This window comes from Physella acuta, unplaced genomic scaffold, assembly GCF_028476545.2.
Source record: "Physella acuta isolate Inbredline_101_S28 unplaced genomic scaffold, ASM2847654v3 ptg000720l, whole genome shotgun sequence".
NCBI classification, from domain to species: domain Eukaryota; kingdom Metazoa; phylum Mollusca; class Gastropoda; family Physidae; genus Physella; species Physella acuta.
This window is the reverse complement of record NW_026732238.1, coordinates 668,157-693,898: the sequence shown is the minus strand read 5'-3', so window position 1 is coordinate 693,898 and position 25,742 is coordinate 668,157. Positions and strand designations below refer to the sequence as shown.

The following is a 25,742-nucleotide window of genomic DNA, read 5'->3' as shown; positions in this document are numbered from 1 at the left end:
AAAAAAAATCTTTTGTCTAAAGCAGCTTTGTTAAAATCATATCCCGAAATGCCACGCGCAGGATCACGTTACGCGTGGTATTTGCTTCCGCCAGCCGACATTATGCCAGTCGCCGTCCGCACCGGAAATTCTGACACAATTTCTGGCGGGCTCAGCTCTCGCGGAATCTCGTCGTCTCGTTTGTACACACGTCTCGAAAAACACGAGCTTTGTATCGGGTTCTGTAAATGTTGGGTGTGAATCTGGCACAGGAATTGATCGGTCGATTCGACGTTTTGCTTTCTGACTTGTGGAGGATTCTTCGGTTCAAAATGTCTTTAGATTTATTTTGTTCTGCTTACGTGTGGGGTTCGAGCCCACCCAGCTCTGATGAGTACCTGACTAATGCTAGAAAATGTAAAGGTTGCTGGGAATAGTGATGACACTATCCCTTCGTATGCCAAGGCCACAGAAATAGATGAACTGTACTTCCCTTGCCCCATGGACCGTTAGTTTCGAAAAGGGAACTTAGCGTTAAAAACGTGTGGGATTGGTCGCATTTAAAAAAAGAAAGAAGTTAATGTGCTTTATTATCTTCGTACATTGCTTTTTTTTTAATAAAATAAAACATCCATTATAAATTTAGAAACAATTTATCAATATTCGTTTAGTGTAATTTATCAAGATGCAAATACAGTTATATTTTTTTTCTGTCTTTCTTTATGGACATCACTGGCTCAGGAGGTGTCTCCCATTAGCCAGGCAGGTCTCAACACGGTAAACTCCGACTAACTGGCTTGAATATCGGTTTGATTACCGTGTATCAGTCTCTTCTGTCCTTTGATTCTCACTAGTTTTATCTTCCACCCCTCTAAACGCAGGGTAAACTCGTACCCCACCGTCCAGTACCCGGCGCCACCGTAGGAGTAACAAATACTTCTGTAACAATTCACCCAAAATTCCGTCAACCCTTTAAAATAAAACATGAATAAACATTATACAGAAGTGAAACAACTTTCCAAGTTCCGTAACTCCAGAGCTTTGAGGCTCTTGTGATAGCAGCACTTGAATCTCTCAAACGTTGGACAGGTCTTCTGCTAGAGTGTACAATGCTGTGTTTTGTTTAGCAGACCTGGTGGGTGGGTGTAGGAGGGGGAGGGGGGATGTCTTCAAACACCTTGGGAGATGTTTTGATGTCTCCAAGAGCCGTGAAAGATGTTTTGATGTTCCGGACAGGCATGAAGGTTCTAGTTCCGCTGTCTGGCGACTTCATCAAAGACGGCGAGGGGGTGGGAAGGGGGTGGGGTGGCTGTGGGGGGCATCGCCCTGGAGGCGACTCGACGCGTGGGTGTGGATGGTGGAGGGGGGGGGGTAAGATGGGAGACTGCCAGATAATTATCTAGAGCTCATTAAAAAATCTGTGTTGTGTTATAAAGTGACACGTAAAAAGAGGAATACGTTAATGTATTATACGTGTACTTAATCTAGGTTGGATCCGATTCTCATTTCCGGCAATGCGGAAATTTTATAAAAGAAACTATTACGGTCACCGTTCTTTAATTGCTTCATTAGATTTAATTACTTCGTTTAATTAAAAATGCGCACGGCACGGAAAACTAATTATCTAAACAGTCTTCATTTTTAATTAGTTTTAGTAAACCACAAAAATATTCCACTTCAAGGTAATAGTAAATATATTTTAGCATTAATTAATTAATATGGCTCGGTAAGCGTTTTGTCATGTTTTTATAATTAATGATATAGGTTATGAATAACTTAATTTATCCAAACCAGGTTATGTGTAGTGTCGAAACGTGTCTAAATACTATCAGTCTAGCGCCCTATCAAAGAACGCTTCTCACAAGAAGTTACGTTTCTCGGCCGGATTCCGCGCGGAAAAAGCGCACGAGTCTAGTCTAGTCATGCCCGGTCCACTTACATCAAAGGGCAGGGCGAATCCAATGAAATAAAAACACATCTTTTTTACATGTATTCGGTTCATCTTTATCTTCTCTCTACAGCTATTTGTAATGGTGTAGTTCGTTTCGTTGGGTATTTGAATAAAGTAGTTAGCCAAGGTGCCTTTCCTTTACATTAGTATTGCGAACAAATAAGGATATAACAATATATATATATATATATATATATATATATATATATATATATATATATATATATATATATATATATATATATATATATATATATACATTTTAGTTTAGTAACGTTTAGGATAGTATCGATAAACTAGAGCCACCGTCTTATTCTTTTTTCTATCACAGCAAATAGTCATACACTGAAGGTTAAAATCAGGGATTCAATTTTGGGTATGCAGTCGTTTGGTTTCATATCGATTTTGGGTTCAGATTCTAAGTTATTACACGTTTTTACGCGTAATATTTCCGTTTGAGAAAGATTATTTAATAAGTACTCATTTTTATTATGGGTTTATATGAAAATAGTTGTTTTTTTACCGCATTGGAATTCATGTATATTTTCTACCTTTGTCATTGTGTTTTTTGCCGTAGTTATACGTAAAAATATGGATATCAGTTAGTGTTCCTTGTTAATTGACTCCCCTTTCAAGTACGTCAACACCCCTGCTCCAAAATGGGAGACAAAAAAGATGACAATGACCTTTTAGAGAGTATAACGACATTTATTTGGACGCAAGCTTTGTTTTATTCACAAGCAATTCGACACCTCAAGGGGACGAGAGTATGAATTGCTTTGCAGTGTGTTTGCAAGATCGATTTTGACTAAAGATGTGATTTGGATTAAAAATAGTTGGGTGTGACCCCATAGCCATTCATATTTTTTTTTTGGGTAGCCTGTCAGTTACATCGTCGTTAAATATACTACAACTACTAGAACCAGTATATTTATGAATGTTTATTAAAATACTTTAATATTAATAATACAAAAGAATATGCAGTTTGAAAAACAAGCACGCGAAAAAAAAAGTGTTTATCTATGTTGTTATGAGGCCTTTAAAGAAATCGTAAAATAAATTCAATTTATTTTGTTTTTAATCTCGCTTCTCTAACGAAGGCCTTTTGCCTAAGTCTTTTAATATAGTTTTCTTGCGATTGAATTTCTACCTCCTATTGTGTGTTTCAGGTATTTAAGAGTTGTTTTTTTTACTACTCCAAAATAATAGAGATTTGTTTACATTTTCTAATCCTAACCTTAGTTTTAAATAAACGATAACATTACTTGCGAGATCTTATGAAAATCAGATGTAATACCATAGGTATATCACATGCTACTAATTAGATCTGAGTTGACTTAGAGATCTTATGAAAATCAGATGTAATACCATAGGTATATCACATGCTACTAATTAGATCTGAGTTGACTTAGAGATCTTATGAAAATCAGATGTAATACCATAGGTATATCACATGCTACTAATTAGATCTGAGTTGACTTAGAGATCTTATGAAAATCAGATGTGGTAACATAGGTATATCACATGCTACTAATTAGATCTGAGTTGACTTAGAGATCTTATGAAAATCAGATGTGGTAACATAGGTATATCACATGCTACTAATTAGATCTGAGTTGACTTAGAGATCTTATGAAAATCAGATGTAATACCATAGGTATATCACATGCTACTAATTAGATCTGAGTTGACTTAGAGATCTTATGAAAATCAGATGTGGTAACATAGGTATATCACATGCTACTAATTAGATCTGAGTTGACTTAGAGATCTTATGAAAATCAGATGTGGTAACATAGGTATATCACATGCTACTAATTAGATCTGAGTGGACTCAGAGACATTCTACGAATCAAACTGGAAACTTGCGTGGATCGTGTTTGTAGACAGAGGAAGGCCATTGTAACGGCAGCAGAGGTCAGCCTCTCATGTTTGAGGAAATGGTATAGGTCACATTTTAGACAACGTTGGTCAAAGTGTAGATAACCTCGGTCAAACTTAGGTCAACATTGGTCAAATTTAGGTCAACATTGGTCAAATTTAAGTCAACATTGGTCAAACTTAGGTCAACATTGGTCAAATTTAAGTCAAAATTGGTCAAACAAAATGTAGACAACTTTGGTCAAACATAACTCTAGTTAACGTTGGTTAAAATGTAGTTAACTTTGGTCTAACAAACTGTAGACAGCAATGACCCGAATGTTGGTCAAACTGTAGACAGAATGACCCGAATGTTGGTCAAACTGTAGACAGTATGACCCGCATGTTGGTCAAACTGTAGACAGAATGACCCGAATGTTGGTCAAACTGTAGACACCATTGGTCAAACTGTAGACAGAATGACCCGAATGTTGTTCAAACTGTAGACACCTTTGGTCAAACTGCAGACAGAATGACCCGAATGTTGGTTAAATTGTAGACACCATTAGCCAAACTGTAGACAGCAATGACCCGAATGTTGGTCAAACTGTAGACAGAATGACCCGAATGTTGGTCAATCTGCTATCGGCATTGCTTACCCCGTAGACATAAACCGGCCATTACCGGAGACAGCGTGGGTCAACGACTCAGGTTCAATGTCCAGCTAGACATGTAAACATATGGAATCCATCAAGCCCCACCCCCACCCCCCGTCGCCCTCACACCCCCTCCCCCTCCCACCCGCGCATGTCAGATCTCCTACACATCCGGTCAAGCTGATAAGCACCGCGGGTCACTCCAAGACAGGCGCCATGTTTTTTGTTTCCCTCTCTCATCGCCTGGCTCTACACTCCCCCGGCGCTAAAGACCCCCGCGCTTTTTATTTCCCTCGTCTGCTCCGACCAGCGCCTTCTGCTGAAATATTGTTTACAATAGCCTCACTCTCATCTTTATTTAAGGAAGGGTGGAGGGTGGGGGGAGGGGACGTAGTTATAAATAGCAACAACAGTACTTTTAAAACTTACTCATTCTGCTATTAAAATAACTACCCCGTGTGTTTACTTTTTAAAAAAATGTAATGTTTTCACATGAAAAGATGTGTTGAGTACCGTGTTGAAAAAACACGTGATACGGATGGAGAAAAAAAAACAACACGGTTGATTCTTGTTGGTATCTTCTCTCTAGCCCTGTTGATAGCTGAGTTCATTTGCTGTCTTGTTTTTTAAAAGTTGTCTCGGTAGTAGATTACCGACATTTCAACACTGATGAAAAATATTGACTTACTAGCTTGTTTATATGCTCTGGGAATTGAAAAACTCGCTAAGATTTAAATTTATTTATACCTACGACATGAGGGGGTCATCCTTAAATGACGTCACGCTTTTTTGACGATTTTTCCATCCCCCTCCCCTCCGTCACTCGTCGTCACAAAAAGCCAGCCCCCCCCTCACTAAAATGACACCTCAGCCTACAACCCCACTCAAAATTGCTATTGAATTTTTCTTATAACATCGATATTCTTCCAAACTCTTGTCAGAACTCTGTCAACATTAGAGTATTTTGATCAATTCCTATCACAATTTATTAAAACATTTTCTAAAACGCGAAATAACTAGTTTTCTAACATTGCTTTTTTAGAATTCAAAAAAGTGACGTCACACCATCTGAACACCCCCCCCCCCCTTTCCCCCTTATCACACACCGTCACAAAATTACGGACCCCCCCCCCCCCCCCACCACTACGAGTGTGACGTCATTTATGGACGACCCCTGATGCAAATATAATAGGTAGGAATCACTGACAATACGACGTAACGATCTGTGTTTATTGATTAGAGTTCTGTGAGTTTTTGAAGTTCAGATAATTATTTTGTTTTCTTGATAGTTTAATTTTTGATTAAATTTAATTTTTATCAATACATAGAATTTTATCACTTTTAGCGTTTCTGATTAAGTATAAAAACGATGTTCCACTTCGCCTTAATTATTTAAAAAAAAAAATCCCTGACTTCTACCCCAGAGCGAATGTCACTATCCGTACCCGATGTCTACATTGATCTGGTGCCGAGGACGTCCCAATTAACCGTTAATTAGGCCACGTTCGCGCCCCCGTCTCGCCATATTGATTATGTCTTTGAGAGATTTTTCAAACAGACGAGAAGATGGGTGAAAGTGGTGGGGGGGGGGGGGGTCTACCTATAGATAGTATTCTAAAAAAAAATTTTGCTTGATCTCATTTGTTGTTTTATTATTATTTTTAAAATTCCGTTAAATGAAATAAATTTCTAGAAAAACAAATAATCTTAGAGTAAAAAAAAATATTTGATGGTTATACATGTCAGGTCTTCCTGGTCACATTATTCACATTTGAATTAAGTCCCCTTGTGTCGCATCATTACGTGGATACTTAACGTTTTACATGGAGACAGTTCCGTCGATTGGAATACTTCACGGAATAGTTCTACCTACATGTTGGGATTACTCAAGAATCAGTTAGTTTCACACAAAAAATGAAAGAGTTATTGAAATATAACTACATTCTTTCAGCTTTAGATAACGGAAGGGATGAAGGAAAGAAGGACTGACACACTACCTAGCGGCTTATAGCATAGATAGCTCCACAACGCGGGATATTATTTGGGGTGGTTCCACAATTTAGTTTTAGTTGTATATCGTTGAACAAACACAAACCGTGTAGGGAAACATCCGGGTAATTTTATCTGGCACACTTACGGCGTCAAAACTATGAAACAGCAGATGTAAGCATCGGTGACCGTCTGTAAGCATACACTTACACGGTAATGAACTGTGGCTAATCTGGGCGAAATTGGCGTTAACTAGGCTATAAAAGTTAGGAGGAGGGGGGTGGGGGTAGCGAGTATCTTCTTTAACAAGCTGTGAACGTCTCCCCCCCCCCCCCCCACACACACACCAGAATCTTTATAGCGTCGTTTGAAAACCCGAGCCCAATTTGGATCTCTGGAGCGTGTTATCTTATCGGGGTATCTGATCCTGGCCCTTTTTGTATGTTACACGGCTCCGGAGCCACGAGCCATGGAGCCGTGACTCCACGGCGAACGGCTCATAAAAAGTCTTTTTACCTTTTTAGTTGTTTTTATTTACACCCTCCCCGTCCCCGCCCCATCACCCGACCCCCGGCCTCGCCCAATCATCCCCCCACCCTCCAACTGAAGGATTGGATGCTACTGTTTATGTTATTGTCTGCCAGCGAACTGACCCACAAGATTTCGTTGAGACAGCGCTGCTGTGGTCACCCCATGTGGTCGGGTCTGGTGGACCTAATAGGCCAGATCTTTGACCGGGAGGTTCCCCGTGATATCTTGTTTAATCTTTAAACAGCATGCGAACGACCTAGAAGTTAGATGCGGCTTGGTCAGGGGAGTGATTTTTTCTTTCTTTTTTTTTTCTTATAAGTTAACGAGCTGACTCGCGACGTAGCATACGCCGCTATTTAGTTTAATTCCGATTTTTCAGTAATTCATAATTTGTGAATTGGACACTACCAACTGAAAATATTTTGCTTTAAAACACTATCAGTAGCTCATGAAGGACGATTATCCTCACCCTCACTTTCCACTCCTCTAGAGAATTATAAATTTATATCGAAGATATTAACGGAAGGACAAGCAGTAGTTCAGAAGGTGAAATATTAGACGAGATTTTATTGTGTTGGCTACAATATTGTAAATTCGCATATTTCAAAAGCTACAGTCAACTAGAGAACATATTTGTTATCTTGTAATGACACAAGCTCGAAATATGGAAAAAAATTAAATGTTTTCTATTTTCCCGTAGTTTTCTTTTTCTTCTTCGTTCTTAACTGTAATGTTTGAATGGATTTCCCCCAACACATGTATGTATTGCGTGCCAACTTTTCTGCGTTTGTTTTTGGATTTGCTTCTATATCCTTAGTCCAACCCGGAACTAACAACAAAGCAGCAGTTGTTTAGTTTTGGAATTTCCTTTTTTTTTTTAAATCTAACTCCTTACTGAAGATATTAATTTGGATTCATTTACGACTTAGTAGTGGTGTGAATTAAGAGTTATTGTTCTTTATTGTTGTTTTTTAAATGTATCTTTATGATGGAGATAACGAGTCGACTCCATGTTGTGGGCTAAAAGAATACGTCTGTGATTGGTTGATAATGGAGGAGGGATAAAGGGGAGTAGAGGTGGAGGGGGAGGAGGGATAATGATGGGGAGGGTGCGATGGTAGGCGAGGGGTCAAAGGGATCGGGATAGGGATCAAGGGTGAGAGGGATAAAGTACTGGGGATAATAATGAACGGGGGTGGAGTTAAAAGGATGTGAAGGGAAGAAAGGGAAGGGGAAATTAACGAAGGGAAAGGGATCGGGGGAAAAAGGCGGAAAGGGTTAATATTGGAAAGGAAAGAAAATAAAAAGGGGGAGGCATGAAGAGAGGATAAGTAGGAAAGGATGAAAACGAAACACAGATCTTAAATTATTTTATAGACCACCCTTAACCACAACGAGGATACAAGTTTAAAAAAAAACAACAACAAACAGGCCGAGAGTTTTGTAAACCGACAGGTCTCTCCATCAGCCCAACAATTTGCATACCAACAACAATGACATTAATTGCTCGCGTTGTTAGCGCATAATTAACCAGCGCCAACCAGCCAATGGGATTCGATCAACCTCACATTGGTTAATTAATCCTTACAAATACTAACGGTCTAAATTTCAGTACGGGGGCTCGCCTATCTGTGGTTCGCATTTTTTTCGGTGCGTAATGGGACTTCAAGTTGAAGACACTTGAGTTGTAAGGAGGTCATTAAATCTAAGGGGCGAGCACTCCGTACAGGTAGATTCTGACGGTAGATGGCCCTGTCTTGTTAGAGAGTTGTGACGTACTGGATGGAGCTCTTCATCACGGGGAAACAAGAGTTGAGAAGAACTGACGTCGTTTAGTATCATAATGGTATTTGTTTTTTTGGCTGCGGGTGTATTGCTATCATCGTGGGTGATATTATTTATAAGGAGAATATGAGAGATGGAATGATTGTTGGTTATCAGTACTAGATCTGTTCAGTGTTTTGTTTGCTATGCCCGTTTGGGTTTCAAATCTTACTGTACTTAACCCACCCTAAAGCAATGAATCGTGTACGATCGCGACGCATACAAACCCGTGGGGCAAGTGAAGTAGAGTTCACCTGTTTCTTTGATATCGGCATATGGAGGGATAGTGTGGACTGCACTATGCCCAGCCGCCTTTATTTTAACGTAAGTTAGGTACCCAGCAGAGTTTGGTGGACTCAGAGACGTTTACTGGCATGAACCCGGATTCGAACCCCAAACTTTCGGTTCGGGTCTAGAGCACTACCGCTACGCCACGTCTATATATATATATATATATATATATATATATATATATATATATATATATATATATATATATATCGAGGAGATTAAGTAGTTAAAGTCACTTGCCAGTGATTAGCGCCCTCCAAATCTCCCGCGGACAGCCTAGCTGCAAATAGAAAATTAATGCCCCTGTTTTAAACCACACAATCGATGGTTATCGCACGCTCACTCGGCAACTGTATCTGCCATGGATAGGAACAATCAAGGCCGATAACTCTGTCCTATCTGTGTGAGGGGGGGGGGGTGATTTCAACTTGAGGGTGGTGATAGAGTGGAGTGAGATATGTAAGAAGTGTGAAGAGTTTATCTAAACTGTGATAACCTAATGAATCTGACGGTTTTTATTTTATTTTTTTACTCTGTTTTCTATTGTAAATCGTAATCTGGTTATATTAATTCAATAACTAAAAGTAATAAATAGCATCGGACGTGTTTTGTTTTTGTTAATTGTTTTTTTTTTTACTTTTTTTTAATTGTAAATTTAATCAGGAAATAGTAATATTTGTTTAGTGAAACTAATCAATATGAAGTATTTCTGTTGTTTTATTTTACTTTTCTTTTTTATTGTAACTGTTAATCAGGGTATAGTCACTAAGTAAGTGAATTAAAAAACCTTTTCAGTGTGTATGATAACCTAATCAATCGGATGTGTGTTTGTTTTTTTCTAAATTAAAAAAAAAGGTTCATCGTAAATAATTTTCGAAATAATGTAATTAAATAAATTGAATTATAACACGTTTGCATTGAGTATCAAACCAAAACAATCTTGCGTGTATTAAAAAAAATTTTTTTTTTATTTTAAATTTTAATCAGGGCATTGCGACAAATTATAGAATATTATAAAACGTTCACAATTTGTCAATTGTGTCTTAAAGTTCCGGCTGGTGAAGACCTATATAGAATTCGCAAACACGTGAACCGAAATCATCAGCAAAAACATGGGTTATGGGAAAATTTTTGCGAAAATAAATTATAACCGTGAATAGGATTCTATTTTCCTTATGCTTGGGATGATTTATTATGCGAAAATTGCTTTTCAATTTAAATGTTTAGCTTTTTCTTTTTGTTTGCTAACCACCTGTGTATAACACCGCATTAAAAAATCGTTTATTTTTTTATTCTAAAAAGTGAGGCGACTTAAAAAAAATATGTCTACCGGTTAAACGAAACAATACAATAGGAAACAAAGGTTGTTTTTTTTATGTGTAACGCTGGGATCAGAATCTATTTTCTCACACATTGTGACTTGTAACTGAACAAAAAAAAATGTATAAGATGGTGGAAGATGTATGCGACAGGTTGGAGAACTCCTCGCCTCCTGTATTGTCCTGTCGGCTGTTTTATCCTGTCGGCTGTTTTGTCTGTCGGCTGTTTTGTCTGTTTTGTGCTTGTCTGCTCTTGTGCCGTGTACGGGGGGGGGGGGTGTATTGTTCAAAACCTGAAACTGAGATGAGAGTCGGTGTTAATGCACGGCGTGAATTAACGATACATCCTCTGGGCCATTTTGGTAGAGCCTGGTTTTAATAGTTTGGGAGTGAGGTGTGGGACTGGGGTGGGTGGAGGGTGTAGGAAAAAAGGCCGACACCCTAAAGGCCGACAGTTGTACTTTAAATTCATCATTATGTAACTTGTTTTTAATATATACTGCATATTTATTTTATTGGAGTTTGTTCTTTTATAAAATGTGTCGGCCATATGTCCAGTCGGCCATTTTATGTCGGCCGTATAGATGTCGGCCTTATTTTCTGTCGATCTTTAATCAATGTCGGTTTTTTCTCCATGTCGGCTTTTTCTCCATGTCGGCTTTTTCTCCATGTCGGCCTTTTGCCCATGTCGGCCTTCTGTCCATGTCGGCCTTTCGTCCGATCCCTGTATGTTGACGTGGGTAGGAGAGATGGTCGACCATGAGCTGGGTGTGGAGAATATGGTTCATACATGCCGTGGTTGAAATGAATATATTTGGCAATCTTCTTCTGTCTTTACATTAAGTTTTAACCCCCCCCCCCTCCCCCTCCCCCCTCTCTCCTTGTGATGTTGAAATAACAATGCATGTCCTATATTGATAACTGAATGTCTCACACTTAAAAAATAAATAATTGTAACCGATCTTTGTCTTTAGTTACTGCTCATTACTTCGGTTCCAATCATTGGTCGCTAATTGCAAAGAAAATGCGATTTTGAAAAAGAAAATTATCGAATTAGCCAAACACAACACCAACATCAAATCCACGAAAAGGAAAAGCTCTTTACTTCATTTCTATCAGTACCACTCTATAGTTTCTTTACTGGACTATAAAAATATGGCAAAAGTTTAAATTTCTTTCCTTTTTTTTTTCTTTCCAGGAAGGATAACGATGACAAGCTTGTTACCGGTAAGTTTTTTTTTATCATCTTGTAATCAAATCATAACATCGATCCTTACCGTGGGACGGTATGGTCGAGTGGTAGAGCATACCACTTCTAACTTAAAAGTCTCAAGTTCGGATCCCAGTCTTGAGTCCACCCAACTCTGATGGGTACATGACTCACTTTATGAAAAGTATAATCATACAACCCACCTACTAAACCAACCAGACCCCGTAGTCTCCTTATTGAGAACCCCGAACTTTAATATCTCACTTTACGAAACTGTATCCTTCAGTCTCACCCTCACCCTATCTCCCCCACCCCCACCTACCGCACGGAGATGAAGCCTCTCTGGCCGGGCAGGATACAGGCCGCAAGTGAAGTATTTTCTTCTCCAGGCTGGCAACATCAAAAGTCAAAGCACCTCGGCACACCGTGTCTCCATGCGGCTGTGTTTATTTGTGTTTGTATCACGTCTTTTCCGAGTCCAAACACAGGGGGGGGGGGGGGAGACGTAACGTGTTAGCATATGAGGGTTGGGGGACCTAGCACATTGAGCTAACTTAACACACTGGTGTGGGGATATAGCACATTGTGCTAACTTCACACTATGTATTGGAGACTGCACTTTTTGCTGTTGATGTAGCACAATGAGCTAACTTAACAAACTTTGCTGTGGGGATGTAGCACAATGAGCTAACGTAACAGACTTTGCTGTGGGGATTGAGCGCATTGTGCTAACTTAACGTATCAAAGACTGCGATTCGTGCAGAGGTTAGAGCACTTTGTGCTGGAGACTTGACAAAATGTGACGAAGTTGTAGCATACGGTAGTGGGAATGTAGCACACAGCACTGTAAATTTAACCCAGTTTGAGAGGGACATTAACTGACACACTGTGTTGGAGATTTTGACGAAAAATTAGAACATGCTGCTAGGAATGTAGCACATAACACTGTTGATTCAGCATGGTTTGATACACTGTACTGGATATTTAGCATACACATTGTGCTGGCGATTGCACTTGGTGAACGGTATACAGCATTTTGTGATGGTAACCAACACTATCCCCTCTAAGGGGGAAAGCCTAATGTGCAAAATGCATTTTCTGTCCGCGCTGTTCTCAAAGTCTTATACAAGGATATATTTATTTTACGAAATCACTGCGCGGCAGCTTAAAACAACTGCGCGGCCGCGCAACCGCGCAGTTTAGAAGGAGCATTGGTAACCAACCACACTGAGCTGGAAACGTGGCACATTGTATCACAGACTTAGCACACGTTGCTGGGAACTTAGCACACTGTACAGTTTATTTAGCACATTTTGCTTGGAACTCATCACCTCCTGATTATAGATCGTGCACACTAAAGAGACCCCAAGACCTATCACATTTTAGTATGCCACATACACTCTGAACTAAAGTGACTTCTAGAGACTTAGCACATAAGTGCTTTAGCACCACAGTTCAGATATTCAGACATTCTGTACTATGTGTGTCTTTTGAGTTGAAACCGCTAATATATTACGGCTGGCTTACATTTTGTATTTCCGTTTGTTTGTTAGTTTGAAATACTCAACACGTAGTTTGTTTTTTTAAACGAATGTTTCTATTCACTTCGCACCCGGATTGATCTATCGTTAACAAAATGTGAAAGAATTTTTTTTTTTTAATTCTAAGTAAACGTAAATATTTGTATTTAAAAACTTTCAAGCTCAATGTCATTTCTTCAACCAACGTAAATGTTCTTATTTACAAACCTCAACGATGGAAGAATTTTCCTTTGAAATATTGTTCAGGTGTAGATGTACGCTATGGTGTACGATTTAAATGAACAGATGAATTAACCCTCCCCCCCCCCCACCCTCTACTACTCCGACGTGTACAATTCTCAGCGTCCGCGGAATCTTTTGATGAGCCGGCCTTCGCCAAGTGTTGATTCTGCTCCGGTTTGTATTCACTCCCGTGGGCTCCACACCTTCATACGAAACGACCTTGCCCTTGTCCGCCCGCCCCGCGCGCTAGTCCGGCTTCCGTTTTTGCCGGGTCCGGGGCATCGCCCCCCCCCCCCCCACCCCACCCATTTAATTGGACCGATCCTGATATTTTCTTACTTTACAAATATTTGCCCGGCCGCTTTGAAAATTGGGAGCAACTGAAATTATTCACCGTGGAAGTCTGAAACTTTTCGTCAGAGTACAACTTTTGCAAGTTTTTAAATTGGTTTATTACATATGGTATATTTGATACAATCTTTTATTAAAGCTTATGCTTATATAGTTAAAATTCATTAATTTTTTTTTCTTTAAATTTTTAATACATCCTAAAGCAAAGTAGTTTATTTTATTTTGTAGCGTAAGATTACCATGAGTATTATTTTCTAAAATACAAACTCAAAATTGTTTTTTTTACAAAAAAAAAAAAAGCCTTAGAATAGCATACAGTTGGTTCTATTGCAATCTTCAATTGTATGTATCTTTATTATGTTAAGTTTCTCTTATATTCTGCTGTAGGATAATGTTTTGAGCAAGATTCTGCTGTAGGTTGGGATGTATGTTTAGCACTTTGGACTCTATGATCTTGCTTTAGGTTTTAGTATAGGTTAATTAATCACTATATTATGCCCTAGGTTTAGTGTAGATTTAGCTCTATATTCTGCTGTAGGTTTTAGAGTAGGTTTAGCTTATACTTCTGCTGTAGGTTTAGCTTATACTTCTGCTGTAGGTTTTAGAGCTGGTTTAGCTTATACTTCTACCGTAGGTTTTATAGTAGGTTTAGCTTATACTTCTGCTGTAGGTATGACCTCTTGTTGACCCTAGTCACACACTCCAGTCTGAATAAAATTGTGGAAGAAGATTCATTGACTTGGCTGGGTGGCGTGGGATTAAAATTCTGGTTTATTAGCTCGAACTTGTCTCGGCAAATATTCAATTAGCTCCTCGTATGTGCTTGCCACATTATTTTTTTTTATAAACTTCATCGCCTTTTAAAACATTTTTTAACATTTTTTTTGTGTTAAACTTTTGTGTTCTTGTGTGATCATGTTTCAGTCCTCACTGTTGGCTTTTGTTTATGAGTACGGGTAAGATTAGGATTAGCTCTAACTCAATAATGTGAAATTACATAATTAGTGATGTGATGGCTCTAACTTTCATTGTAGAATTGTTGTGGATGTGTTTAAAGCTATTAATGATGCCTGATGTTTAGGTTAACTTTTTAGATAAGGTTTTGTTTTTATACTGATGTCGATCCTTACTATGCTGATGTGGTACTTATAAACCTATGCTAACCTTAAGCACGGAGTTTAGTTACAAGATGTTGCCCTTTTTTAATTATTTTTTTTGCATTATAAAGGGTTGGTGTTTAGGTTAGTAGCTAAACGATCACTTGATGAAACTTTACAGAAAATGCAGCTTCAGTTTAGAAACCTACAGTGACTTCATTTTTGTGCGTGTTAGGATTAAGATTAGGATTAGTCATAAATAGAAACTCGGTAGAATTATCGAGTTAGGGTTAGCATTTGACTTGTCACTACACAGACATTTATTATTATTTTAGAGTTAAGATTACGATTTGACTTTGTCGTTACAAAGTCGTATTATAGATTACGATTTGGCGTAATCGCTACACAAACTTCATTACTATTATAGTGCTAAGAGAAGCAACTGGTTGCTACTTCGACGCACAGTGGTATTGTTAATGTAGCTACACATGAATCACGTCTATGCTCCTTCCAGCTACACCTCTGCTTCTTTGAGCTGAAACTATTTCTATGGTCGTGCAACATTACTACACAAAGATTGATATTTCTAGGGTCTTGTAACATTACTACACGGAGATTGATATTTCGGGGATCTTGTACATGCACTACACGGAGACTGGGATACTGTCGTAGGATACCAACAAACAACCCAAACTTATGTGGCTAACGTCTCACGTTAAGGTTAGGGCTTTAATCCGCCCTCAACCTCCACCCCTACCCCCCACCCTTTGGTAAACATTACGATTCTTTCCCCTTGTTTGTAGAGCTCTCCACACGTGTGTGTTCTCGCGGTGTCTCGTTCACGTTAACCTCGGACGAGATCTCAGCGGTGCAGCGATTGAACGCATTTTTTCGGAGGTGTTTTTTTTTTTAAAAAAAGGTGTTTCAAAAGGTGTTACAAAGAGATAGTGTTATGCGCAGGGAAGGTCACCCCTAAGAGAGGCGTGGTGGTGGGGTGTGGGGGGGGGGGGGGTATATTTACACCTATTTATTTGATTGAAGCGAGATGCTTGTTGGGACTTTAAGTACGCGCCGTTCAGAAGTTTTGCAACACGTTAAGAGAAATGTAGCTTTCATGTACTGTTGTATTCGTCGTTTTTGTTGTTTGCTGTTTTTTTTTTTTTTGCTAGGTACTGTCAATAAATCTTGTTCTACGTTTGAGACAAGCTTCCCTATTCAACTTAAGATCCATGTATCACGTAATTATGGCGTGACCTCTAAAATATTTCCATGACCTACCCATCATTCAATTTAATTATCACTACAATTATTTATCTAAGCATCTGTTAAAAATCCGTAACCTATTCAACATTTTTACTTTTTTTCCATATATTCATACAACTATCCACAGTCCAACAACCTATCCACCAGTCTATCCATACACGCTTGAAAATACCAACCCATCCTTCAATCCATTAATTCGGAATCAACACTTAAATTCAATAATCCGATCCTCTCTTATTGAAACAGTCGTCTATCCATCACCCAACCCATATTTCCATCCTTGAAAAAATTCCTTCAGTCTATCTACCATACAATTCATCCATCTGTTTAACAATCCATCCATCCATTAATCCATCAATACATCCATTAAACAATCCATTGTCCATTCATCAAACAACTCAATAGTTAAATCACCAATCCTCTAAAAATCCATACTCCATTTAAAATCCATTCCTTCATAAATCCACCTGTCCATAAATTCAACCATCATATAGTACCCAATCACCAGGACTTTCAACTTCATTACTACTCAACTTGAAATTTATAACTCAAGAAAATAAAACAACAACGAAAATTTAATTGAAAAAATTAATTAATTAACTTAATTTTTCACCTCACCCCACTTCACCCCACCTACCTTTTACTAACCCCACCCCACCCACCCACCTACTCACCCCCACCCCACCCACCTACCTACTCACCCCCACCCCACCCACCTACCTACCCACCCCCACCCCACCCACCTACCTACTCACCTAGACCCAATTTCCCGTCATCCTTTCTCCTTACGCCTCACGTCACCCAAGTCCCACAACCCAATTCTTTAACCATTCAAGTGGTTGTCTCCCCCCATCACCCTCCCGCAACCAAGGGGAATAATTCTTTAAAGGACGAAACTACCAAAACGGAGCAAAAAAAAAATAAAAAAATCCGGGTGTAAAAAAAAAAAAAAAAAACCGGCAGGACCGGCATTTGTCTCGCTCCGTACGGAAATAAATAATCATGTATTCACGGACGCGATATCCACTTTTCCCCCTCCCCCTCTTACTTCCTCTAATGTCAACAAAAGCCGGTGAAAAGGTTTTGGGGGCCGCAGGAATGAATCGCATTAGACCCGCGGACCGGATTTAAATCAATCAAACAGATTACACGACGAGTGCCGATTTGTCAAACACCCTCGTCTTCAAGATGGTCACCGTCATTCAAAAAAACACCCCTAAGACCTCGGGGTCCCAAAAATTTCGGGGGTCCCATTTTTTTTAAAACAAAATTTAAGCTGAAGACGACGTAGGAGTTGGGTGAGGAAGGTGAACTTTGACCTCAGTTAAATCACCGTCGATGGTTTCGCACTGCGAAGACCTTAACTTGAGTGCCCCCTGGAGAATGGTAATTAGTAATTATGAACGTTGTTGCTTAATTTCATCAGCTGTTATCACTGGGTAAGCATGTTAGCCCAGAGGCGCGGGTTATTTAACTAGATGTTATAAATATTTAAAAACAAAAAGTTAAGTTCATTTTAAACCTGACAGTCTATTGGGGAAGTGGCGTAGAGTTCACTCGTTTCTGTGACCTCGGCATATGAATGGATAGTGTGGTCAGTACTGTGTCTAGCCGCCTTTATTTTCCCTATTTGAGTTAGGTACCCATCAGAGCTGGATGGACTGATAGACATTCTACTGACTTGAACTCGTATTCGAACTTGGTTTTCGGGTAAGCAGTCTATCGCTCTACTGCTAGGCCACGCCATCCCATATAAATAAATTATAAACAGTTTTTAAAGTTGTAACTGGAGTACTTCTAAGACAAAGGGTGCTCCAAGATTTTAAAATTACAACTACTACAACAATAGGTCCCATTTAGGGCCTACGTACGACTTCTTTTACGCCTCACGATTAAGAAATTTCGATTGACGAAATGACTTTAAAAAATAATATAAAAGTTAAAATTGAAACTAAAAGTGGATGATTTGTAATCGGCTAACAAAACCCCCCAGAGACTAACGAGTCCCAGATTATGACTGAGCTGAAATAAAGACAACACATTTCAGCAGCTGACAAAATTTAAGCCCACGCCACCGCGCGCAGTCGTCTTATTTATTCTCACGTCCAAATCTCGTAGCGAGAAAAAACAGATGATACAAAATGGCCGACGTGATCAAAGATTGGAGGAAATCTATTAACCCTAAAGTAGCCGGGTTTATTTTACTGTTTACCCGAACCTTGGCTTAACCTTAAACTTATCCGCCTGATTAAAAGAATTCTTGTGATGGATATCCGTAGATCTTGAAGACATTGAGGTTGCGGTTCCCCGTGGGGGGGCCGGGTCGAGGGGGGGGGGGATAAAGGACCGGGATGGGCGGTTGTAGATGAGTTAGGAACAGCTTCTAGCACGTGAGGCTGCTCACCCCTTGGTGTTTGGACCTTGATGTAGTGCACGTGAGTCTGAGGTTGTCTGGTCATTCTAGTTCCAGAGAAAGTACCTGGGTACCATTGGTATCAGCTGGGTTTAATTAACGTACCTAAAGTCCAGAGGTCATTTAACATTTTCTAGCCCTGGTCATCATACTTCAACGTGTTTATTAGCACTGGGTTTGATTAGTTAAGTGGGTGTATAAGTAAGTCAAAAATGTTCCCTTTTCGAAACTGACGGTCAATGTGGGCAAGTAAAGTAGAGTTCGCCTGTTTCTCTGACCTCGGAATTGATAGTGTGGTCAGCACTATGCCCAATCGCTTTTAATTCCCCCTAACGTGAGTAAGGTACCCATCAGAGCTGGGTGGACTCGGGGACGTTCTACTGACTTTCGGGTTAGCTTTCTAGTGCTCTACTACTAGGCCACGCCGTTCCACAAGTGTGTATTTGGAATTCTAACTAATCTGATTGGACATAAGCGTAAAATATAACTAAAACGGACAGATTGGTGTTGTATGGGGAAAGCTGGTATAGAAGCTTCAAGCTTAGCAAGTTGTTTGTTCATCACCCGCTTGTGCCGCTGTTGTGGTTGTGCTTTGGGTTTGGCGTTTGGGTAAGAGATAGAATCAGTGGTCATGGTTAAGGTTTGGGTTTTGGACGTGGTTAGAGTATCGATAATAGAGAATTAAATACATTCTAAACATGATTCCGGTTAGTTGACAAATACTAGAATTGGGTTACTAAATTCAGATTTCAAGTAAAATTTAAAACCTATGACATTTGAATAAGGAAATTGAGGATGTTGTTTCGTAAATTAAAAAAAAAAACAACAACAGATTAAGCTTAATCCGGGTTAACATTTAGCTGTCGGTTTAAGAAAGCCTAGAAGGGAATTAATAAAACAATGACTCCTCGATTCTATGACATTCTGACACTCTGACTCCCTGACATTATGGCGGCCCGACGCAATGACGCCCCCACGGCATGCACCGACGCTCAACAGCGGGGTATTCGGAAACCGCTCTAATTCTCATGACTTTTAAAACCGGTGTCCGGTTTCGCGGCGACGCTCTCGTCCGGCCGCGAGGACGAGCGTGAACCGGCGAGGCTCACGCGCCACGGTCACGTGACGTTGGACAGAATTCCCTGGCAACAGGCGATGGACGGGGGGAGGGGGGAGGAGGGAAGGGCGTGGCTGGAGGCGCCGGTTAGAGGTCAGTCTGGTCTAATTGCTCCCATCTGAAATGCCAAAGCTTAAACATCTGCACGTAACATAGACCCCCCCACACACACACACCTTCCCCCCACACCTCCCCCACCCCTAACAAAAAATGCATTACTCACTTTTCACATTGTAATGTTTACAATCTCGCGGCTTTGACACTCGCAGTCACTCCCACCTCCCCCCCCCACCTCCTCCCACACACAATTCAATTGATCTTATCGTTTCCTCCCATTTAACTGAAATCTACTTTATATTTAAAAACCTTCATCCTTTGCTTTATGGCTTAATTCATGTGACTATTGCTACCAGTTTCCAATAATGGACTCTTACAAAATATAAAGTTACAGGACTACAAAATCTTGTATGAATGCAGTTTTCCGAATTCAAGGTCGATTATGTTTTGGTGTAAATACACAGATATGCATTTAACAAACACATGTATTCTTTAACTCACCCGGACAAACGAAAACGAACACGCATAATGCATACACATTCTTAAATTCACACACGCGAGCGCAAATATGCACATACGCAAACAACCATTGACATACACGCTCATGTGTACACGCAAACAAAGAGTTACACACTTATAGAACACACACATACACCGTCACACACATACATGCACACACCTAAGCACACACAAACCAATTCAAACTCAAATAGCACATACGTATGCACACATACACTATAAAAAATGCACACACTAATACACACAAACATGCACACGCACACATTCGCACATGCAAACTTACATACACTAATACACAGTGTCACACCAATATGAAAATCGACGTCCTTCACGCTTTGCTCAAGTCTCCCATCTACTCTGTTGTTCAATGATAGAGATCTCGCGTCATGCTTGATTAAACACACTGTGAATACAAGACCTATATACCTTTATACCTAATGTGAACACAATACCTATATACCGTTATACCTAATGCGAATACATTATCAACCATTTCAGTCACGAATTAGAACTTTCTAAATTACTTTTATTCATGTATAGTATAACTAATGTCCAAAAAGTCTCGTTCTTAGAAATAGAATTACTTTAAAAGCAACACACAAAACCACACACACATATACTCACACACACAAACCCACACATTCACATACACATACAGATCGTGTGTTATAGGATAGTTGTGACTGTAGTTGTCGGCTCCCATGGACGGTTGATGTTATGACCTGTCAAACAGTGTTTTAAGAAAAAAAACCCGGGGGGGGGGGGGGTGATGATGATCCTAATCTCCCGCGGGTAACGTCTGCGAACTTGTCTGCTGCACGTTGGTGCCCCCCCCCCCCCTTTTTGCTTTCTCTCGCACAGCATTATCCCCCATGTGATGTTACGTAATGAAGATTTATTCCAGTTTTTTTGGTCTCTCATCTGTGTCTTTGAAAGCATGCCACAAGTATATCATTGCATCAACATCATACGAAAGCAAAGACGGTCAAGATTTGAAAGAATGCAAACATGTTATTCAAAGACGAAGAGATTTTATGTGTGTCCTTAATCGACCTTGGGAAGTTTCTAACGAAGACGTTATGTCGAAACACATACACATTTAGTATAATTATAACACTTTTAAAAATAAATGATTTTTTAATATACTTTGCTATTCCTAAAGAATGTGAGTGGCTTCATCGTAATAATTGATGCTCTCGAGTAAAAGAACTACTAAAAAAAAAAATTTAAAAAATTCCTGCATAGAAACAATATTATGCTACTATAAAATACAGCTATTTGTCAAGCAATTTGAAAATAGTTATTTACTCATAATGGATCGACGTGGTCGAGTGGTAGAGCAAACGACTGCTAACACGAAAGTTTCGAGTTCGAATCCAGGTTCAAGTATGTAAAACGTCCTTGAGTACCCGCCTCACGTTACGGAAAGTAAAGGCGGCTGGGCATACTGTCCATTCATAAGCCGAGGTTCAGTGAAAAAGGTGAACTCTACTTCACTTACCCCATGGACTATCATGTGCGAAATGGAACTTAACTTAATTTTACTTTACTTAATTTATTTTTATTTTAGAATTTCTGGTATTCAACACTCTTGTTTAAGTTAATCCGTTGTTGCTTTTTTATGTTTTTTTACTTCAAGCCCCACCAGAAAAAGGCTCTGCTAATGCATGCTGACACTATTCTGAGATACGCGTCGTTTGCCATAAATATTTAACTCAACCTTCACCGTGGGAAGTGAGCCTCGATCTCGCATCAACCGGATCCAGTTGGTGACCTGCGCACCAGCGGCCCCGCGCACCATGACGTCTGCAAATTGCATGTCGGTCATGGCTGGCGTTTTGTTTAATTGTGTCGGGATCGCGGTTTAATTGCGTGTTAATCAGATGTCAGTACCCGCGTGAGTGTAATTGACGGAAGAGCTGTGGAAAAAAGCAATTAGTTTAATGAATAGAAGAGCCGTGCTAAAACAGTGTAGAGGGGGGAGTTAGGAACAGCTAACTAAAGTTAGCTTGATAAACGATTGGCTTATGAAGAAAGTCATATTAAAACAATTTGACTTAAGGAAGAGACATACAATAGACGTTTTTATACGATTAGCTTATGAATAAAGTCATTTTTAAAACAATTTGACTTATGGAAGAGACATAAAATGGACGTTTGGAAGAGTCATGTGAATAAAAAGTTAAGCGTATAAAGAGTCATATTAAAAACAGAGATTTATGGTAGAGTCATATAAAATGTCTCGCTATAGTCAGAGTCATAAAAACAGACTTTAATGAATTCTAGAGCAGGTAACTGTTCGTAAAAAAACAATGTTGATGTTTTTACTAGACAGTAATTAATTAACTACGGTCTTGTAAAATGTTGTATTTAATAATTTATAATAACAGAAACATCCATTTTTAGTTTCGGACACAATACAAATTTTTTTTTCGCTGATAAAAGTTTTAAAGCAAAAGTATTGCACTAATTTATATGCCAGATTTTTCAACGTTTATTACTATTGCCGAATGCTGAATGTGCCGGAATGTAAGTTTAACACAAATTCTAAGCATTTTTGGTTGCCAATCGCTGCGAATTCCTGGAAGGAGTGACAGTGTGAGTTGAAAAGTATGTGATTCTTTACGTGATATTTGATAGTTTGTGAACACGCTGATATTTGCGTGATAATGACTTCAATATATTTTTGTTAAGATCCTAACTTACATAAATTATATGTTGGTATTAAAATTCAGCTAGAGAGAAAAGAAAAAAAAAATTATGGGTTTCTATTTATGGGTTGCGTCCCTTTTCTAAATGTTTCTTCCCCTCCCCTTCCACCCCCCCCCCCTCCTCAATTCATTTTATTTTTTACCTAAATAAAAATAAATGATTTTAAAAAAAATGTCATTGTGACTGAAACAACGAGTTTCGCGTAGGCTGACAGACAGACAGACAGACAGACAGATCACATGGGATGTCAGGAAACTGAATGGGAAATTTTTTTTTTTTTATTATTTGCTTTGAATTGTTTATTTTCTAAATGAGAAACTCCCTCAGAGGTATTGTGAAACGATTCATGCGGTGAAATCTTTGCACGTCTCGTGATGTAAAGACCTAGTTGAATACTGTTATTGTGTCTACTGTGATCTAGCTTGCCTTGGTATTTTAAGGCGAAGTTAAGGACTGAACTCACAGAGACGTATACTACAATAGGGCCTTAGAGGGGATAGAAAAAGTTTGATTTTTCGATACATAAGAGGATTTTTCAATGTTATTTTTTGGGCTACAAGGGAGGGGGTTTATGGGCATAAAGGAAGGTGAGTCCCCTATCTAATCGAGTAAAAGGTGAGGGTTAAAAGCTAAAAATAGGATTAGTTTTATACTGAGAGCCATAAAAGTGAAATAGAATTCATGCATTTAAATCCTATAGACTTACACAGCTTTCATATATATATATATATATATATATATATATATATATATATATATATATATATATATATGGGACTGCATAGCATAGAGGTAGAACGCGCTAGACTGCTAACCCGAAAATCTCGAGTTTGAATCCGCGTTTAAGTACATTCATCTCTCTCTCTCTCTCTCTCTCTCTCTCTCTCTGTATATATATATATATATATATATATGTATATATATATGTATATATATATATATATATATATATATATATATATATATATATATATATATATATATATATATATATATATATATATATATATATATATATATATATATATATATATATATATATATATATGCTGATTTTTAGTTCAACCCTGAATGAAAGCAGCTATGCCTAATGAAAGTGAAAAGGCTGAAATCAAATGCTACAGATGACATTCTTCAGTCTATCCGCGCGCGGCGAGGGAGCCATTGCCTGAGCCGCCATCACATGTGAACCATTAGCCCTATCGTGGCTCACACCCTCAAAGGTCATCTAACACCTTGTAAGTCTTCAGATTGAAAGACAAACAGCGAGAAACAACAGCGCCACCCGATAATAAGGCCAAGAGGGTGGATCGTGGTGGGATGGTGAACAGAACGGAGGGGCGGCGTGAGGTGGGGTGGCAGGGGGGCGTCCAGATAAAAAATAAAGGGGCGGGTAAAGAGTTGGGAGTGGGGGGGGGGGTAGGGTTAAAGAAAAACAAAACATCATAAACACACAGGTGAGTTGGTGATTGGCAGATGCGGAGGTTACATATCTGAAACAGACCTGAGAAATGGAGATTGGTGGAGGTGAGTGGGGGGGGGGGGGGTGACAGTAACTCATTCTTTTGTGTCTTGAAGTCACGCGCGAGAAACAAGAACTCAAATTTTAAGTGATGGTCACGATCTTAGGAATGTCAGGAATCGTGACAGCGAGAGTGGCACTCGGAGAGTGACTGGAGCAAAAACAATGCATCGTTTGTTTCCTATTTATATACAGACACAGAGATACACAAAGACACGCACACACACACACACACACACACACACACACACACACACACATATATATATATATATATATATATATATATATATATATATATATATAATGTATGTATGTATACACATATGGATACAGATATATTTTAATATATATACATATATATTTAAATTTTATTTATACCTAAATCTATATACACACACACACACACACACACACACACATATATATATATATATATATATATATATATATATATATATATATATATATATATATATATATATATATATATATATATATATATATATATATATATATATATATATATATATATATATATATATATATATATATATATATATATATATATATATATATATAATTCTATAGTTTGTGACTCTGAAGTCATTCGACTCATGACTCCCAGCCTTGAAACTTTATTGTCTCGTAAAGCGAGAACAGACGATCATAAAAACGATACCCTCCCCCAACCCTCGCCCTGATCTCCCGTTCATCTTGACGTCAATGTTTTTCCCCCCTCGGTATCGCCGAGGCAGGTGATTGTTTTGTTGCCCATTGATCAAAGACAACAATAACATCATTGTTGCCGCTTTTTTATCTGTCTGTGGTTCTATGAGGCTTTGGACGTGTGTACGTACATTTATTGTGACATGAGTTGTTGTTCTTGGTCGTGAATTGGAAGGAGATCAGAAAAATATTTTTTTTAATTTATATTTTTTTGCAAATAGTAAATAAAATATTTTTTGTTATTCTCCCCTGAATCAGCTATTTATTGTGATTTTTAAAAGCTGCAAAGTTTATAAGAAAACGTTATTGTGTTTAGATATTTCTCTTAATACTACTAAGCCACTTGAAATTTTTTCTGTAACACGAGTTGGGTTTGATACTTTCAAATCAGCAATGACGGTTTTTTTTTTCATTGCTTTAGGTCGTAGATAAAACACACCAAAAACCATTCTATGGAACCTTGTTGCATGGCAAAAAAAAATCGCATAATTCAGTCCACTCAATACGGACAAAAATCATCTTTGAGAATTCCGTATATTTAATATGGCTTATGTCATTTAACAGAAATCTGTCTTTGTAAGATGGCCAA

At 38.7% G+C, this 25,742-nt stretch overlaps 1 protein-coding gene across 1 annotated transcript in view; it reads left to right on the top strand.

Moving 5' to 3' along the window:
* The window catches only part of LOC131949945 (inactive tyrosine-protein kinase transmembrane receptor ROR1), a gene marked incomplete at its 5' end in the record, with an annotated part of 115,478 nt that overhangs the window by 28,818 nt on the left and 60,918 nt on the right, over nt 1–25,742 (top strand). Inside the window, one exon of the mRNA XM_059311907.1 lies at nt 11,599–11,627. Within this exon, the coding sequence (XP_059167890.1) occupies nt 11,599–11,627 (29 nt within the window). The remainder of the gene's footprint in view (nt 1–11,598; nt 11,628–25,742) is intronic.